A 20,355-nucleotide genomic window follows, 5' to 3' on the forward strand; every position below is an offset into this window, starting at 1 on the left:
TTTATTCATATGAAACTTTGAATACCATTCTAGGAATAGATATATGAGAAAGAGTAGAGAGGTGATTGGTTCATTTTTTCTCTCATATGGTTGTCATCTTGGGTGTACATATACTCTTTTGCAGTTCATCCAGTTGTTCAATTATTGTTTGATGTGGATAGATTTTTTCTTTTTTTTTTTAACTATTAAGCCACGTTTACTAAACTTTAATAAAAATTTATATATTCGTAATAAAATTTTATTGATGGATCAATTGTAATGAACATAGATCGCAAACTTATTGGATTGACTTCAATCGCATTTACTTAGAATTATAAATTTTGACAAATTTATTGTTATCATTACCTCTACCTGTAACTATAATGACAATAGTAAAAATGTCAAAAATTTATAATTTTTCTGTTGTAATAGTAACAATATGGCAGTCTAACGGTAACGATGAGACGTAATTCTCAAGTGTAATCGAATTGAATACTATTTATTAATACATTACTTCATTATGAAGTAAAAATTTGGATGTGGGGTAGAGTGCAAAATAATCAAATGAACCCACTTTGTTTATTCCATTGATCTATTATGTTTTAAGTAGGGATAGGACGTGGTCTTATTGAAACTTTTTACTCTTAGATAAATGGACTAAAAGAAGGGTGCATCAGGCACGTGCACACCAAGTATTGATGTTTGTCAAATGTTACGTAAGAGAGAAATTTGAGCCAGCATCTCATCAATCTTCTCCTCTCGTTTTCTCCTCAAAATCTCACTCATTTCTCTTACTTTCATCCTCAAGTCTTCTCTGGTTTTCTCAACCACTACGTCTTTGATGAGCTTTGCCACTTCTTGTCTTTGAATTTTGCCGTCGGGATCTCTCTTGGTCTCCACCCCGACCCCTGCTTCTTCCACAACTCCGGCATTAAAGGGTTGGTCTCCAGTTATCGGAACCCCAATTATGGGTACTCCAGACACGATGCTCTCCAACACAGAGTTCCATCCACAATGGCTCACAAATCCCCCTATGTTCCCATGCTTCAGTATCTTCCCCTGTGGAACCCATCCTTTCACTACCATCGCCCTTTCTCCAGCCCTCTCCACAAATTCCCTTCTCTTTTGTTCTTCATCTCCTTTTTGATTATTAATCCTTTCCACCCATATGAAATTCGCCTCACTCTCCTCTAATCCTTTCCCTATTTCCTCCTTTTCTTCTTCCGACGCGTAACTTTCACTTCCGAGTGACACCAGAACCGTCGACAGAGCTTCCTTTTTGTCCAGCCAATTCTTGATCCTCCAATAATCTTCATCTTCCTGATCCTCCTCATTCGGTTCGTACACCAAGGGCCCTACTGGGATTACTTTCTTCTTCAACAGAAGGGAGAGATAATCCATATGTTCCCCATCCACTTCCCTGAAGCTATTCGTTAGAATTACATCACAAGAAGCATTGAAGCAATAGAAAAAGGCTTCTCTGACACTGCGGCTGTGTTCTGAAGCGGCGGCAGGGTTTAACTTGGCTTTCCAATGCTTGTGAAGAACAAAATCGGAGACTGGGTATTTAGAATCGGGGTAGTGAATGGAGTGAAATGCATGAGAAATGAGGGAAACTCCAGAGGTGTTGAAGTTGATGGCGGGGATATTGAGAGAGGAAGCTAAGCGAGGAGCCCAAGGCTGGAAATAGTCATAAATGAGGAGATGCGGAGAAAGTGTTTGTAAAATTGCCTCAAAGCGTGGGGCAGCCGCAGCGAAAGCTTGGTGGAGAGTGGGCGTAAGGTGAGGAGGGAGGGCGTTGGTTGTGTAAAGATTAGGAGGAAATTCAGGAGAAGACGGGAGATGAAGCTCCACAAATTCGATGTAAGAAGAAGAAGAAGAAGGAATTAGCTTTGGTTTAATGGATTCAAGATTAACAGGGGTTGAACAGAAGTAGATGTGAAATTTGTTGTTCCTACACCTAGTTAGAGCTTTGGCCAGCTCCAAGTAAGGAGAGAGATGGCCATAGCCAAGCCATGGAAACATCAAAATAGTTGTGGGGTTGAGGGTGTTGCTTCCAGCTTGTTGGGCTTCCATGGCGATGCAAATTATAGGCTGAGAGTTTGGAATGACATAGCTTTGTATTTTGTAGTGGAGACCAGAGAGGAGTGGGTTGATTATCACGTGCATAACGTGGTGGTAGGTCATACATGGATGAGATTTTAAATATTGACTTTGAAATTTGAAGTTGGAGTTTTGATTGGAAAAAAACAAAAAAAAAACTTGGGCTTGTTAGAATTTGAGAAGGACAATTTCAGATAACTTCACTGTATTTCTTCTATATCAATAGAGGGCAATCAAGCCTATTTTATACAGATTTTTCCAAATTAGGGTTCAGAAGAATAATTGAATAAAGAAATGATTTAAAGTTGTATATCACACATGGCTCAATTAGAGCATGAGGGAACAAAACAATGAATAGATTTGTTGACGAGAATCATAACAGATTTGATCCATTTGTCATCTTTCGTGCGTGACTTTTCTTTGTGATGTGGTAATCTTGATCTAATGTGTCTTCTTTGACCTATCCTCGTCGACGCTTGCTCTAACATCCCCCTCAACTTGTGGGGAGGTCAACCACTCCAAGTTTGGACAGTATGCAGAAATATTGTGACTGTATCAACGGTTTCATTAGGCAATCTACTAGTTGATCGGAGGATGGAACATACCTAATTTCCAACTTGCCTTTGAGTATTTGATCACGCACGAAGTACACATCAATTTCAATGTGCTTGGTTCTAGCATGAAAGATGGGATTGGTTGCAAGGGCTTGAGCACTAACATTATCACACCAGATGACAAGTTTTTGAATAGTTTGCAGCTAAATCTCAGCTAGGAGTTGTTGAAGCCAAATTATTTCGGATGAAGTATGTGCAAGGGCATGATACTCAAACTCCGTGCTGGATCAAGCGACTACTCTCTGATTTTTTTGGACCATGAAACAAGGTTATTTCCCACAAATACACAGTAAATAGCTATTGATTTCCTATCATCAATGTTCGACGCCCAGTCAACATCCGAGTAGACTGAGATGTAAAGATACTGGTTGGGTTGGAAAAGTAATCCATAATGTCTTGTGCCACTGACATATCTGAGTACACGTTTGGCCACTTGCCAATTAATATCGGTTGGGGCCATAAAAAACTGACTGAAATGATTTACGATGTAAGCAATGTCCAGTCTCATATGGATTAAGTATTGAAGAGCACCAATGGTGCTTCTATACATATATGGTTTAGACAAAAGAACTCCATCAGATGAAGCCCTTTAGCTACCAATTTGGCTTTATGCCTTTGGATTGTCCCATCTGGATTCACTTGGTGCTTCTATACAGATTGAATCTTAATAGAATTTTTATGAATTGATCTGACAAATTAGTTTATCGAAATTCTTGTTTGCAAAATCGTCATAGCCTATGCATATATTGATTGATTTAGTTGCGCAAATTAGGATCGCATGCATGAAGTCCAGACTTTTTCTGACCAAACTCATGTATGCCCTAATTTAATCTTTTCAAATAAATAATGCTATAAGATGTGGCTTTTCCGGCTTATAGCATGTCTCAACAATTGAACCCTTTCATAATGAAATTCAATTTTAACTTGTATGTCACTAAGGAGGAAGAGTTGTAAATTGAATTGGGCTAATTTGGTTTACTATCGAATTTGGCTTTTCCGGCTTATAGTATGTCTCAACAATTGAACCCTTTCATAATGAAATTCAATTTTAACTTGTATGTCACTAAGGAGGAAGAGTTGTAAATTGAATTGGGCTAATTTGGTTTACTATCGAATTTGGCTTTTCCGGCTTATAGTATGTCTCAACAATTGAACCCTTTCATAATGAAATTCAATGTATGTCACTAAGGAGGAAGAGTTGTAAATTGAATTGGGCTAATTTGGTTTACTATCGAATTTGGCTAATTGGGCTGTTAGATTTTCTAATAGGTTGACAGGTTGACAGGTTCAATGCAATTAATTGGTACCTAATGAAAGAAATTACATAGGATTATCTCTCTTTCTCTAGAAATTAGATAGATTCCTATTCTACATTACATTTACCCTTTTATTTTAATTTCACACGTTTTATCTCTTCCACACTAGAACCCCCTATTTACCGCTCTAGTTAGGAAATTAACTTAACAAAACAAATCACACTTCCCTGCGGATCGACTCGGACTTACCACTATTGCTATGTTTTAATAGTAATTGGAATAGTTCGGTATTTACAAATTTTCTTTTATTTCGTAGTCCTTTTCGGGAATTAAACGACACCGTAAGAGGCTCGAACAAAAATCGCGTTGTTGCTAAGGAAGCCATTAATATTTCGTTAGTTAAATTTCTAGTTAGAGTACTCTTTTGCTTTTGATTTGTTTTCCTTTTTTATGTCAGTATTCTAAGCATGGACAGATATCATCAACAAGGATGGGGACAATCGAGTGGAGCATCTCGACTTAGTGACGAGGTTTGTGACCTTCGAAGTCAACTTGCTAAGTTAACTTCTTTGGTTAGTCAATTGGTTGCAGGTAACCAGCAGCAGGTGAAAGCATGTAGGATTGATCACCCTAAGCAAGTATGCCCAAGTTTGCAATGGAGCCCTATGCCACAAGATTACTCCATGGGAGGGTATCATAGTTATATGGATGACGATTTCCATCGGCCTAGATGGGAGGAGCCCTATGGCTATGGAAACCTAGGATGGAACCAGTGCCACTATGATCCATACCCTGCCACATCCGACATATCGATGCATGCTCACACCGTCGACTCAGGTATGCCACTAGAAGATGTGATTAGACAACTTGCTATTAACAATCTTGTTTTTAAGAAGGAGATCTGCAACTTCCAAGAGAGCTTTAGTTTTCAAACTGAGGTTGGGACTGATCTTCAAAGTTTGAGAGACTCAGTCATTCAATCTTCTATTCAGTTGAGAGAGGATGTGAATCCTTGTTACACACATCTTATGACAATACCAAGGTGTGCAGTGATGAGGTAACCTATGTCGACATCGAGGATGAGTTGGAAGATAGCATGCCATATCTAGAGCCAGTTTGTGAGGACTATTGAGAATCTGACCCTACACCCGTCAATTTCCAGGTGATGGAGTTAAAGGTTGAGAAACCTTGCCCTATTCCAGCCTCTGGTATATCATACATTTTTTAGTCTTGTTAGTCTTGTTCTTATTGTTCTCAAAATTCTGTTGAGTCTTTTCTTTATTTTGACTCTTTTGGGTCACTTGAGTCTTTTGATTCTTTCTTTTTACCTTTTTTGTCTAATATGAAAAATACCAAATTCGATCTGTCTGGTTTTCTTCAAAATATGAAGAGTTTTATAGTCTTACCGGGCTATATCGACTCATCCAAGAAGGGACCAGAGAAATACAAGAATTTCTTTGTGCCTTTATAGGAGACTAGTCACGTTGAGCAATCGATATTAAAAATTTTCCCTTCTTTGAGGGAACCGGATGATAAAATTTACTGCTTTCTTTATTTGTTTTCTAGATTAGCTTTCTTTTTGTTTTTGTTTTTTTTGTTTTTTTTTTTTTTTTGTAGGGATGACCTAGAAGAGGAGAGCATTTTTTGTAAGCGAGCCTACTACTACCACCACCATCCCGTGCGCGACAATATTTCAGGGGTGGTTTTCTGTTCCCTTGAACTTTTTTTTTAGTTATATTTGAGATACATTGGGGACAATGTATTACTTTAATTTGAGGGTGGGGTACCCTGTTGGGTAGTTTCTATTTTAGTTTGGGGTCCTTGAGCATTGTGCTCGGACTATGCTTTGTGTGCTGTGATTGCCTTGTTAGCTCGGACTACTACTACCACCATCATCTCGTTTTCTCGGACTATGCTTTATGATACACTCTTCCTATAATAAAATTTGCATGAAATAGCGTTAGGAAAGCATGATCATGATTTTAGCCCAAGTTTAAAAAAAATTCTTATCTCTCATGCATCTTTAAGTCATTGTTTTGCGAAATTAAAATATTCCGTGCTTAGAATTGGGTTATCTGGCTTATATTTTGTTGTCACCCCGAAATATCCACCTTTGACTTAGTAGTAACCATACTTGTTGTAGAGAAAAACTAGACAAAGTAGATAAAATAGGACCTACTGTGAATAAAAACAAAGAGGCAAAAAAAGAAAGAAAAGAAAGAAAAGAAAATTTGTTGCTTGAAAAAAAAAAATCAAAAAACAAAGAGGCATTAGTCGACGTGCCTGCAAAAAAATAGTGTGTGTGTGCATGGATAGAGGTGAAAAGAGCTATCTCCACTATGTCTAGTTAGGGCCCATGAGAAAAGAGTGATAGGTTCTTGACGGTGGGGTGCGAAAGCTAGCCCTCTAGGTAAAATAAATTATTTTTATGTTTTTTGTGTGTGTGTTTAAGCACCCTTGTTCTAGTGTTACCCTCTTTTTGCAAGTTTGGTATGTCCGAGGCTGATAACCGAGCCAGTGTAGGGGAAAAACGAGATGAGGACCTTTTAAAACTTTTCTGAGTCGTGCAAGCTTAACTAGCAAAACTCTAGGCTCACCCATGCATGAATAGATTAAAAACCATTCTTAAACTTGTGCTTCACTGATTGATCATAATTGATTTTCTTTATTAATTACAAATTTTATTCTAACTGATTGTTGATACTGGAGAAACAACCTTGAAAATTAAGCTAGCATATCTTCAATTATCTTATATTTTATTTGATTGTGTGCTCTCTACCTTGCTCGGGGTGAGCAAGAATCAAGTGGGGGTGTTTGATAGCTCCCAAAAAGAGCTATTATTCTTAGCTTATTTTAGGCTTGGTAAAGGATTTTATGTGTTTATTGTGTTATTTTGTAGGTACCGAGCAATCAAGAGGTAAAACCAAGCAATCAAGAGGTAGAATTGGCAATTTGGTGAAGAACGAGGTTAATTTGAAGCAATTTAGAAGTGGTTTGAGCATCCGAGCTTCAAATGAGTCAAAAAGACCAAAATGTCCCTACTTCAGCATCGCAACGCTCACCTTATATGAAGCTCGACACTCGCCTGATATTGAAAGGTAGTAGCTTGATGTGTAGGGGAGTGTTGCAACGCTCGAGTTGGTATCAACGCCATCGTTGTAACGTTTCCCTGATGCTAATGGCTTTATTTTCCGAGCGTTGCGATGTTACGATGATTTTTATAAATACCTCTCTTTGTCTTTAGGTCAATATATGTTGAATTTTGGGGCCGAATTTGATGGAGGCCAAAGTTAACCTTCATTCTTTTTATTTTTTTCTCAGAATTTAGTGTCTTTAGGTTAGTTTTTCTTATTGTTTTGGGTTGTAATTGATGGATCAGATGTGTATCTTGGATTTGTATATGAATTAAGAGGTAACTCCTATCTAATTCCTTTGAGCAAGAGCCATATGTTTAATCTCTTGAAGGATTTCTAGTTAATTTAACTGAATTGTTGTGAACTTTTTAGGTGGATTTGATTGAATCTTAATGAAACTTTTATGAATTGATCTGACAAATTAGTTTATCAAAATTCTTATTTGCAAAATCGTCATGATTTAGTTGCGCAAATTAGGATCGCATGTGTGAAGTCCAGACTTTTTCTGACCAAACTCATGTATACCCTGATTTAATCTTTCCAAATAAATCATGCTATATGATATAGCTTTTCTAGCTTGTAGCATGCCTCAACAATTGAACTCTTTCATAATGTAATTCAATTTTAACTTGTATGTCGCTAAGAAGGAAGAGTTGTAGATTGAATTGGGACTAATTTAGTTTAATATCAAATTTGGCTAATTGGGCTGTTAGATTTTCTAATAGGTTGAGGGATTGACAGGTTCAATACAATTAATTGGTACCTAATAAAAGAAATTACATAGGATTCTCTCTCTTTCTTTATAAATTAGATAGATTCCTCTTTTAGATTACATTTACCCTTTTATTTTAATTTCGTACATTTTATCTCTTCCACACCAAAACCCCCCATTCATCACTCTAGTTAGAAAATTAACTGAACAGAACAAATCATAAATCGCACTTCCCTATGGATCAACTCGGACTTACCACTGTTGCTATATTTCAGTAGTAATAGGAGTAGTTCAATATCTACAAATTTTCTTTTGATTCATAGTCCTTTTTTGGAATTAAACGACACCGTAAGAGCCTCAAATAGCTTTAAGCACATGTGTTAGGCAATCCCAAATTATGAAATGACGTAAACTAGCTTTACGACCATTTCATTACTCCAAAGGTGTACTTGTAACACTTTTGTATAGAACGTAGTTCAATATATACGCTACAGTTTCTACTGCATAACCCCAAAACGAGTTAGGTAAGGAAGCGTAACTCATCTTAGACCGAACCATGTCCAACATGGTTCGATTTCTCCTTTCTAATACACCATTCTGTTGAGGTGTACCAGGTGCTGAGAGTTGGGATACAATTCCATGATCTATCAAATAGTTCTGAAATGTTAGATCCAAAAACTCTCCACCTCGATTAGATCCAAAAGTCTTAATTAGTCTATTTAATGCATTTTCAACTTTGGCCTTGAATTCTTTGAACTTTTCAAAAGATTCAGACTTGTGTTGCATTAAATAAACATACCCATATCTTGAATAATCATTAGTAAAGGTGATGAAATATTCAAAACCTCCCCTTGCTTTGACATTCATCGAACCACAGAGGTCTGAATGTACTAACTCTAGAGATTCTTTGGCCCTGTGACCTTTTCTAGTAAAAGATCTTTTAGTCATTTTACCTTCAAGACATGACTCGCACACAGGTAAAGAATTTTCTTTTAACTCGCTTAGAAGTTCATTCTTCACCAATCTCTCAATCCTATTAAGATTGATGTGTCCTAATCTGAGGTGCCAAAGTTAGACATCTTCTTTAGGAGAAATTTTAAGTTTTTTATGTTGAGTTACTGTAGTTTTAAATAGTGTTATGAAGGGCTTTAGTTGCTAACAGTCTTAGCACATAAAGGTTGTTTTCCAATTTAGCAGAACAAATATCAATGCCATTTTTCGAAATAAACGCTTTATTTACATGGAAGTTGATACAATAAGATTGTTCAAGTAAACACTTTACAGAAATTAGGTTTCTTTTTAAACCAGAAACTACATACACATTTTCTAGTAAAATGAATCTATTCTGTAAAGTTAACTGGAGACCTCTCACTACCACAGCTGAGACGACGTGCCCAGTTCCAACCCTTATCATCATCTCACCAGCTTCTAGTTGCCGCCAGGAACTAATTCCCTAAAATTAAAAACAAACTTGGTCAATAGTACCAAAATCCATAATCCAAGCAGAATCATCATTCTCAACTAAACAGGTTTCCAAAACAAGTAAATCATATTTACTTTGCTCGACCTTCTTCTTTTCTGCCAAATACTTGGAACAGTTCCTCTTCCAATGTCCCTCCTGGTTGCAATGGAAATAGATTCCCTTTACAACCTTGGCTTTCTTGCACTTTTGGGCAACAACTGGTGGGTTAGCTTTCCCCTTTCCACCTTTCTTCTGCTTCCACTTTTTGGTGCCGGAGGAAAAAGATACAGGCTTTGTTCCAGAGGTTGAAGCTCTGTGAAACTTTTTAAAGGATGAAACAATATTTGTTAGGCCCTTTTGTTCCTTGTTTTTCATCAAAGACTGGAAGGTTTGTAGCTCGTTGAGCAAGGTAGTTATGTTGTAGTCAATCCTATTCAAAACAGTATTACTAAGGAAGTGTAGAAAAATTTCAAGTAAAGATTCAAAATGAAGTTAACCTGGCTAGCTTCATCGATGACGGACCCATTCATCTCCGCCACATTGAAGTGGACCATCATGTTGAGAACATGTTCTCGAACAAATGCACCTTCTTGCATACGGGCATTGAAGATATGTTTGAGAGGGTCATGCTTAAGCTGTGCAAACGGTTATCCGAACATTCCCCTCAGGGACTCTATGATCTCACGGGCCGTGAGCATAGGCTCATACTTTTTGGTCAAGACTTCGAAAAGACTTGCCAAGATATATGCTCAGGCCTTTTTGTTTGCCCGTGTCCAACGCTTGTATGCTTCTCGAACATTTCGAGTAGCATTAAGAGTTAGAATTGGAGAACAATCCTCCATGAGGACAAAATAAAGTCATCAACGATAAGTAATGATTGTGTTTTTAGCATTAAGAGTTGGAATTGGAGGACAATCCTCCATGAGGACAAAATGAAGTCATCAACAATAATTATGTTGATTGTGTTTTTCCATAAAGTGTAATTTGTGTTTGTTATTTTGTTTGTGGCGAGTAGATTTAAGGTAGCGAAAGTCATATTGAAATAAATTTGCTGAAATATACAAATTATTTATATTAATCTATTTACAATAAACCATTAAGACAACCAATCAGTTTTAGCAAAATAGTCTAATGTATCATAAGTTACATCTATTTTGCAATGATGTTTCAGTGAGGCAGGATAAAAGTCACTGTAGGGTGATCAAGTGCCCCTTTACTGAAATGAGACATTTTCAACCAATAGACAGAACAATACCTTGTTACTGTAACTATCAATCACCATTGTTCGGTCCAATATTTTTTAAACTCGCTTAACAATTCTTGTAAGTGTAACCCCTCATTTTAGGTCCTAGAGTTCCGCCCCAATGAGCCAACCGTAGGGAAAAACCGATTGGGACATGAAACTAAAGCAACCTTATCCATTTCTGGAGGTTCAATAAAGCGTCATGCAAAATATGTCATCCTTTAGGGGACACCCATGGTGCCACGAGGCCATGCATGAAACTTTACTTCAAACTAATAAAAGAGACCGAGGGATTTGTTGTCATACGTCTCACTCCCACTTACTATAAACACTCTCTCCATTAACCTTGATATTGATCTATACAAATGTCACCCATAGAGGGACACCCATGGTGCCTCGAGGCTGAGTATAGATCTCATAATGTGAACTTTATGGAAAATGAAGCATCATATATCCCATCTTCTTCCCACTAAGCGTTTTGCCTAGGGTTAATTAACTTAGAAAATTCGGCTACTGATTTTATCAAAGTGATGGTTTAATTTGCCCAAAAACAACACCTGCCTTTAGATAGTTTAAACAATTTTGATTAAGGCCCATTAAACTCTTTAACAAACTTTAATCAAACTTGCATGCTTGTAACAAATCTATTTAATTCACCTTTCCAGTAAGTTTCCAGGTAGGGGTGTTACATTTCCGTCAACTTAAATACTCCAGCTTAGACAAAACTAAGCTTAATCAAAAGGTCCCTTATCGAAACATTTGTTACAATATTTAATCTTTTAATTAAGATCAATTTATCCTATTAAACCAATTAAAAGATTAAACTTAAATTTCTAATCTCATTAGAAAAGTGATCTTAGGTTTATGTGAATCATGTTTTAAAACAAATGATTATTAACCTAAGGTTTGCATGCAACTCTTAATTATTTATTTTAATTTCTAATTTCATTTTGTTATAACAATTATAAAAAGAAAAAAATTAAAACCATACATTGCATGTTGTGACATACTTTAGTAAATTATAACATTTATAAACTAACCTAATGTAATTTCATGCTTCATACAATTTCATTTCATTACTAACATATATAACATTTATATAATAAAGTAATGAAACATACAATAGCATACATCTATACATATATTTAACCAAATATTATAACATTTATAATATAAATGACGCATGGATATGCTATAAATGCATACATGCATATATTATAACTTTTATACTATATGATGGATGGGCATGCTATATCAATTAAATCATGCATATACATATATTATAACACTTATAATATAAATGATGCATGAAATTAAATGCATAACCTATGGTGGGATTTTATTTTATATGATATATAAAAAGGAATAAAACATACATCACGTGTATATTAAAATAAAAGTTAATGGACCGAGATTGGGCACCTATTAAACAAAATAAAAACTAACTATTACAAAATAATAGCCATCCAGTTCGAAATAGGTGAATCGGGCCTTGAACCACTCGAACCAGACCAAGAATCGATCCAGATGAACCCAAACAACTCGAATAGGAGAACCCACAAATTGAACTAGACTAACAGACCTCGAACCATGCGCGAACCGGAGCAGAACCACATGTCCTAGCGCCACGACGCTACGAAAAATTTCTTCGTCCACTGCATCGTAACATTGCGACGTTACTGTACAATCTCACCTATATAGTTTTGAACTACTTCGAAACTCCACCGTTTTTCGCCTCGAAATCTCCAGAAACCAGTCGGGAACAACCATGAACGACTCAACATATGAAATTACAGACTCTAAACAAAAATATGCCCCAAAACATGGGCCTTTACATAACCAAATTTACAATAGAAAGCTATAAATGAACACCATTCATGCGTCATAGAGATATGACAAATGGTTGGTTGCCAAGAGGTGTGCAATGAACGAATGTTATGAGCCTAGATTACCGTTGAAGCTAAACTTAGGAACTAGGCATAGACTTCCCCTCAAACCATACTTCTCCATACTTTTTTTTACACACATTAAAGCTACTGTCTCTCTAAGTTTTCTCAAAATTAAACTCGAAGTGTTCATTGCCTGTTTAGATGATTTCATCGCATAGTTTCTTTAATCGCATGGTTTTTTACTTTACTACAATTACTTTAATCCTTGTAGCGTACATGTCACTTTCCAAAAATTCATAGCTACAAATCCCTGAGTTCGACCTTGGTTCACACCGAGAAACTTGTAATTTGTTTATACTTGGCAAACTATAAGAACTTGTGATCAGTGCATGATTAATTACAACTTGGCGCACGGTTAGTTCAGCGCATAGTAATTCTATCACAGATTATGTTAACCGCATTGAACACAACAGAGCACGACCTTAAGATATTGGTTTTGAATACATAAATGAAGGAATAATGCATTGAAAGTCCATTTGGATGCATAGTAAGTGTGTATTGGATGCATAGTTGAAATTTGGTTAAGTGTTGAACAACACATAAGTAGGTTCAACTCGCCAAGGTGAGTAAGTCCATAGAAGGACCATGTTGGACACCTGGAAGGGTATTTTGGATGCCTAAAAGATTATTTGTACACTATCTTAGACACGTGAGGAGTACAAACAAAACATAAAATGATTACTTTGAAAAAAGTTGCACCAGACAACCTAAGAAAGACTAGGCTATAGGAATAAGAAACTAGGTTATGAGAATAAGAAACTAGGTTTTGATAATGAGAAACTACGCTATAAAAAACAAGTAAAGAAATTATTCTATGAGAAGGAGACAATAACCAAAAGAAGGATAAATAGGAGCAAGTTGGACGCATGGTGTGGACCAGGCATCCAAACATAATAAGGGGATGCATTGAGACCAAGTTACTTAGGGAGCAAGGCCAAGTTAACAGTTAGAAAGGGCATGTGGCGAACTTGGAAAAAGTCGACTAAGTCAAAGTAGGAGGTGGCCACATATGGAGCAAGAAGAAGCCATGAAAAGATTTGGTGATGACACCTCAAAGGGGGATGTTGTGCTAGGTTATGTATGTTGAAGACATGTAGACATGCATGCAAGTAGAAGATGTCAAACAAAGAGATGAGGTGAAAAGGCTATGAATACTCAAGGGAAGTTCATTTCACCTCATAGTTTCGTGACCTCTTAAAAGAAACTCAAAAGAGAGGTGTGGGAGAAGAACTTAGGAAGTTTGGGTGAGAAAGAGGAAGTCGACCGTCGCCGACATCGCCTGTTGACATGCTAAGCACCCAACTGAAGTCTGGGATGCATCCAAAAGGATGGGAATGAGCTGAGGAGTTCTTCTAGGCGACCAACTTGAAAGGATAGGTGACCAACCCAGTTGGGAAAGCTGGCTACGTGCCCACTAAGCAAACTAGGCACCCAACAAGTCTAAAAAAGATCATCTCAGCGCCCACTGTTGTCTTAGGTTGTCCAATGCCTAGTTTCATGTCCATTGGAGTTAGTAAGCCAAATTTAGGACTAAGAAGGACTCTAAGGTTCTTTTTGGCCCTACTCTTGGATTCTAAGCTAAACTTGGACAAATTGAGGACAAGTTGGTGTTTGGAGAAAACTGGGAATCCAAGAAGAAATGAGTAAGTTAGAAAGGCTTGGAAAAAAGAGAAATCTTTGCCCGTTGACTATGAGTGACTCTTTTTCAAAGAAAATCTTGTTTGGCAAAGCTTTAAAAGATTATGTCTATAAAATCATGCTTTGAGTTATTGGTTAAAATATAACTCTTATTTGATTATTCATGTGATGTTTCTGAAAATTATGTTTGAGAAAGAGTTTTTCAAACCATTGGATCTAGTACCCAGGACGAGAACTACTAAACATTGAGTTGGTTCGGCATTAGCAAAGACTGGGTGTCTTGATTTGGTTCCACCTCAGTGATTGAGTGTATTGAGTTGCTTCCACTTCAATATCTGGGTGTATTGAGTAGTATACCTAGCGATGTTTGGTTACAGGTTTAATGATTGATTTATCATACGTACTCATGTGTTGTAAAAAGTTTCATGTGATGCATTGCTTTAAAAGATTTATCATGCATTATTAAAGTTAAATACTGTTTCACGAAATGTCACTCACTAAGCTTCCCAGTTCAGTTTTCCAAAATATCCCCCCCCCCCCTCCCCCTAAGTAGCGTAAAGGAGAATAGTTCCAAAAGTGTCGTCTGAGGTCAAGGTCTGCCGCACTTCAAAGTTTAAGTCTGTTGTTTATGAGGATTTGGAAATTTTCAAAATAAGTTGTATAAATTTTGAATTGTTATTAATAAAATAACCCTTGATTGAAATACAGTTGTATACTTAGTTTTTAAGTTGTAAGTAAAACAGGTCAAGGCGGACAGTAGGTACCGCAAAAGGGTAGTATATGTCGTCTTCACGCCTCCTTCTGGGTGAAAGAGATAAGTGCAAGAGAGGGTGTGACATGATCACCATCAGGCCTTTTCACAAAGGTACTCTAATACCAATTTGATGTAGACTACGAATCTTGGAGAATTTTTAGAGTAGAAATATTATTCATTAGTTGTTCATCCATGAGAAGAAGACTCCTATTTATAGAGTTTTAATTCAAGTGGGGTAAAAAAAGAATTAATCTAAACCTATTACCTAATTACCTAATTTATCTTCATTCTACTTGCATCAAAGTAGCAAAACTAATAAAAGAAGTCGTGGCTGAGAAAACCAGCGAAGACATGGGGATGAAGGTAAGAGAAATGAGTGAGATTTTGAGGAGAAAATGAGATGAGAAGATTGATGAGATGGTGGTTGAAACTATCTCTTACTTAAAATATAATTTTATTTTTAAGTTTGACCAAGTCAATTCTTTCAATAATTGCATCACGCAACTTTTAAGTTTGTTTAATTTTTTTCCTCTTTTTTTAAAATGAAAAAAAAAAAAAAAAAAAAAAAATATCTTCATGTCATTTTTTAATGAAAAATTTTGACCCATATCACAGACCGGCATGTATTTCTTAAATTAATGAAGACAAAAGTTGGTTGATCTCGATGATTCTATGTGCCTTCATATCTTGAATAAAATAGTTTGGTCTAAATCTTGTGTTAATATCTGGGTCAGATTTAATTAGCCCAAAAATAGGTTTATTTTGGCCCAAAGACCACGAAACCCAAAATTCATTTAGCTTTGTCCAAAGGACAAATGCATGGACCAATCAAGTCCAAGCTAAGTCCACAAAACACATATGAGAATTCTATAGATAGATTATTTCTTTTCATTTGAGGGTTAAGAATTTTAAGAATCCATTAAGAGAGGATTCTCTTCAACTATTAGAAGACTTCTAAGCTTTTAAAACTGAATCACACTTGAAGATTAAAATCCTTTGAAGATACAAATGTTGTTACAATCAACAGAGAGAATCAGGAGATAAAATATTAGAGATCGAACCACATCTGCATAAATTAATATAAATTAAAGTTCAACTCCACGATGCACATTTTTTCGTAAACTTGTGTGAACAATTATGTCTCTTTTCATTTAGTACAAGCACTATATCAATTGAATTATGCTCACTTTACAACTTAATAACGGTATATGAAATAATTTTTACCACTTATAATTTAAATTTATATTGTACGTTATATTTTGTAAATTTGATGTTGAAAGATTTAGAAAATAATTTCAGAGTTATTTTCATTTTCCAAATCAATTCTAGAATGATTTCCTAACAATCATAACTATCTTCAAAAATTATAAAAATAAAATTTACTTAAAAGTTGGGAAGAAGTTGCTTGGATGATAAATGAAAATTGTTGAAGGATGAAGAATTGGGCAGACAAAAAGGAGGTTGGGTTGAGGGTAGGGTGTGAAAATCAGCTTGGCAACTCGAATAATCTGGACTTTCTAACTAAATATTTATTGAGTTGAGTTAGTTTTGCTTTTGAGTTGAATTAGATCTTTGATTGAATAATCTTTTTTTAGGTTGACCTAACCCAATTCTACTTGTCTTTATTTAATGTTTGATTGGATTTGGAATTTTTAATATTTTCTTTTAGGATTGTTATGATGTTTGCCTGAGTTTAAAATTGTATTAGATATCATATATATCTGATATTTGACATTTGAGTTCTATGAGATTTTAGTTATTAGTCATGGGTTATAGATAAATTAATTATTTTAAATTAATTTTAAAAAATAATAATAATAACTCGACAATTCAACTCAATCCAGTCCAATCTAACTCGAACTTGAGTTGAAGATCCTGTTTGGGTCTTTCGAGTAGTCAATCCGACCAACTTGAAACTTTAAGCTGGTCCAGAAAACCTCAACTTAACCCAACCCAATCCGTATACACCCCTATTTGAGGGTTACGATGTCATTTGAGAATAAATTATAGGGAAAAGGTTAGAGGAGAGTGAAGGTAATTATTGGAAATGCGACCAAAGTTAAACATTGGTGAAATAAAGGATGATCATAGGTTTATAAAGGAGATTGAGCCTTTTTGGGTGAAACCAAAAGCAAAGTCATAAGGGTTTATGTTCAAAGTAGACAATATCCTATAATTTTTAGATAAAATCAAAAGTAAAATCATGAGAGTTTATGCTCAAAATGGATAATATCATACCATTATAGATATAGTTGAAGGGTCATTATCTCTAACAAATAAGTGCCGAATAGAGATGTAGTAGAACCTAAAAAATAGTCATAGTGTCATTCAATCAATGATTAGTGTAATAAATCGAGAGTACCTGCATCAGTTTTGTAGTCTCAAACAAAACATTCAAGACACGTGGAAATTCAAGATAGTTTAACTATTTTTCTTAAAAGACGAAGCTCTATCTCATCCTACATCTATAGTGTTATATTCCTTTATTATTATTATTATAATAATAATAGTACGTCAAAAAAACTTTGACCTCACTGTCTGTAATAAAATATAGGTTAATAAAACACTTTTGATCTCCGAACTTTTATGAAAATAACAATTTAGTCTCTGAAGTTTGAATTGTAATAATTTAGTCTCTATACTTTTAATCTTGTAACAATTTATTCCATGAATTTTAATATGTAACAATTTAGTCTATGTACTTAAGACATTATAACAATTTAGTCCTTAACGTATAACAAAATTATCAAAATTAAATATCAATTTTTTAATACATTATGATGTAAATTTTGTATATTGTAAAAATATTAAGTCCCTAATTAATTTAACGGTTTATTTATACATGAAATCTCATTAAACCTTATTAATTTCTATAATAGAGATTAAATCATTACAAATTTTAAAGTTTTAAGAACTAAATTGTTAAATAGTAAAAATCAAAAACTAAATTGTTAAAAAACTGAAAGTATAAAGACTAAATCGTTATAAACCAAACTTCAATAACTAGATTATTACTTATATAAAAATTTAGGGACTAAAAATGATTTTTAACTTAAAATAGAATTTTGAAGAAACTAGAGGTTAAGACAAATGTTCATATATTTTCCAAATTTTTTCCTAAAGAAATTTAATCCAATGTCATACCTTGGTTCCATCGAGAGGCCAAAGAATCGATGTCCACTAATTGTTAAATTTGAAGCCTTGAAGTTGACAATAATTGTAAGATAATCTAATAAATAATATATCGGGTGCGTGCTTTCCAACTAGCTCCTCCATTTTATGCCTTAGTTTATTGCTCTTGTTCTTGTATGTACACTCCCTTTGCTGCCATTTCATATTCTGTCCATTCACAAAATGACATTACCTTCTGCCTATAAATAATATCTTCTTCTTCTTCTAGGAATTGCAAAGCTTAACTAATCAGTCTGCCGCCATGGATGTCCAGAAAGTTAGAGACACAACCACAAGCATTTTGATGTTTCCATGGATTGGCTATGGCCATATCTCTGCCTATTTGGAGCTAGCCAAAGCCCTCTCTAGAAGAAATAACTTCTATATCTACTTTTGTTCAACTCCTGTTAATCTTGACTCCATTAAACCAAAGCTAATTCCTTCTTCTTCTTCTTCTTCTTCTTCAATCGAATTTGTGGAGCTTCATCTTCCTTCTTCTCCTGAATTTCCTCCCCATCTACACACAACCAACGCCCTCCCCCCTCACCTTACGCCCACTCTCCACCAAGCCTTCGCAGCGGCTGCCCCACGCTTCGAGGCAATTTTACAAACACTTTGTCCGCATCTCCTCATTTATGACTGTCTACAGCCGTGGGCTCCACGAATCGCTTCCTCCCTCAATATTCCCGCCATCAACTTCAATACCACTGCATCTTCCATCATTTGTCACGCTCTTCATAATATCCACTACCCCGATTCTAAATTCCCACTCTCGGATTTTGTTCTTCACGATTATTGGAAAGCCAAGTACATAACCGCTGATGGAACCACTACAGAAAGAGCCCGACGAGTTAGAGAATCCTTTCTGTATTGCTTGAATGCTTCTCGCGATGTAACTCTAATCAATAGCTTCAGAGAGATGGAGGGAGAATACATGGATTACCTCTCTGTTCTGTTGAAGAAGAAAGTAATAGCGGTTGGTCCTTTGGTGTACGAACCGAGAGAGGATGAGGAAGATGAAGATTATTCGAGGATTAAGAATTGGCTGGACAAAAAGGAAGCATCGTCGACGGTTCTGGTGTCATTCGGAAGCGAATTCTTCCCGTCGAAGGAAGAAATGGAAGAGATCGCGAACGGATTGGAACAGAGTGGAGTTAATTTCATATGGGTGGTTAGGTTTCCGAAAGGAGAAGAGAGGAGAGGGATTGAAGAGGCGTTGCCAGAGGGATTCGTGGAGAGAGTGGGAGAAAAGGCGATGGTGGTGAAAGAATGGGCGCCTCAGGGGAACATATTGAAGCATCGGAGCATCGGAGGATTTGTGAGTCACTGTGGGTGGAATTCGGTGATGGAGAGCATAATGCTTGGGATACCTGTAATAGGGGTTCCGATGCATGTGGATCAGCCCTATAACGCCGGACTTATTGAAGACGCCGGGGTGGGGGTGGAGGCCAAGCGAGATACCGACGGCAAAATTCAAAGGGAGGAAGTAGCAAAGCTGATCAAAGAAGTGGTCGTTGAGAAAACCAGAGAAGACTTGAGGAAGAAGGTAGGAGAAATGAGTGAGATTTTGAGGAGAAAAGGAGATGAGAAGATTGATGAGATGGTGGCTGAAATTTCTCTCTTGCTTAAAATATGAGATTTTTTTAAAAAAATATATTATATAATAGAGGTCAGAAAAATGGGTACTAAAAGAATAAAATTTTGTTATAAAATTAATAGCAAGGAGAAATCGAAGGAAAGAAAGACTATCCCTTCGAATCATGAATTGACCCAAAAGTAATGTGATTAATTGACTTTTTTTTAATGATACTATTAAATGATATGATATTAAATTTATCTTTACTTATTAACTTAAACAATTATCTCAAAAGCTTAAGTGAATATAAATTTAACATTATATCATCAACTAATATCCCATGCATGGATGTCGGTATTGAATGATTTTTTGTTGAAGTAAGAGAATGTAGATACATCAAATATGATTCCCCTTCTTTAATTGGCAAGTATTGATGATAGCTAGAGATGTCCAATTTTCCTATTGGGGACGGGTCCCGCCCCGAACAGGGTGGGGAATGGAGGAGAGAGTGGGGGAAAAATTTTCTCCGTGAGCTAAACGGGGATGGGGACGTTCCCGTCCCCGCCCCTGACCTCAGCCCGATTAGCTTTTACATATTTATTTAGTATAGTTATTTAATGTATGTTATTATTATTATTATTATTATATAAATATTACATTTAAATTTCAAATTTGATTATTTATTGGGAAAGATAATGAATATGTTAAAATTGAATGTTTAAATTTAGATTAAATATGTGAATAATTTGATTTATATTCATTTT

The 20,355-nt window shown here is 35.7% G+C and overlaps 1 protein-coding gene and 1 pseudogene across 2 annotated transcripts; one reads left to right on the plus strand and one right to left on the minus strand.

Moving 5' to 3' along the window:
* Nucleotides 1-446: 446 nt before the first annotated feature.
* Nucleotides 447-2,452, minus strand: LOC120088563 (mogroside IIIx synthase pseudogene; annotated as a pseudogene). The gene has a single exon (XR_016523827.1). The product of XR_016523827.1 is annotated as a mogroside IIIx synthase pseudogene (transcript).
* A 14,056-nt stretch (nucleotides 2,453-16,508) lies between these two features.
* Nucleotides 16,509-19,847, plus strand: LOC120088765 (mogroside IIIx synthase-like). The gene has a single exon (XM_039046201.2). It carries the CDS (start codon nucleotides 18,278-18,280, stop codon nucleotides 19,649-19,651), a length of 1,374 nt encoding a protein of 457 aa, XP_038902129.2. The 5' UTR covers nucleotides 16,509-18,277; the 3' UTR covers nucleotides 19,652-19,847.
* The last annotated feature ends 508 nt before the right edge of the window (nucleotides 19,848-20,355 follow it).

Source organism: Benincasa hispida, chromosome 10 (genome assembly GCF_027475165.1).
Source record: "Benincasa hispida cultivar pf3 chromosome 10, pf3_genome.v1.1, whole genome shotgun sequence".
NCBI classification, from domain to species: Eukaryota; Viridiplantae; Streptophyta; class Magnoliopsida; order Cucurbitales; family Cucurbitaceae; genus Benincasa; species Benincasa hispida.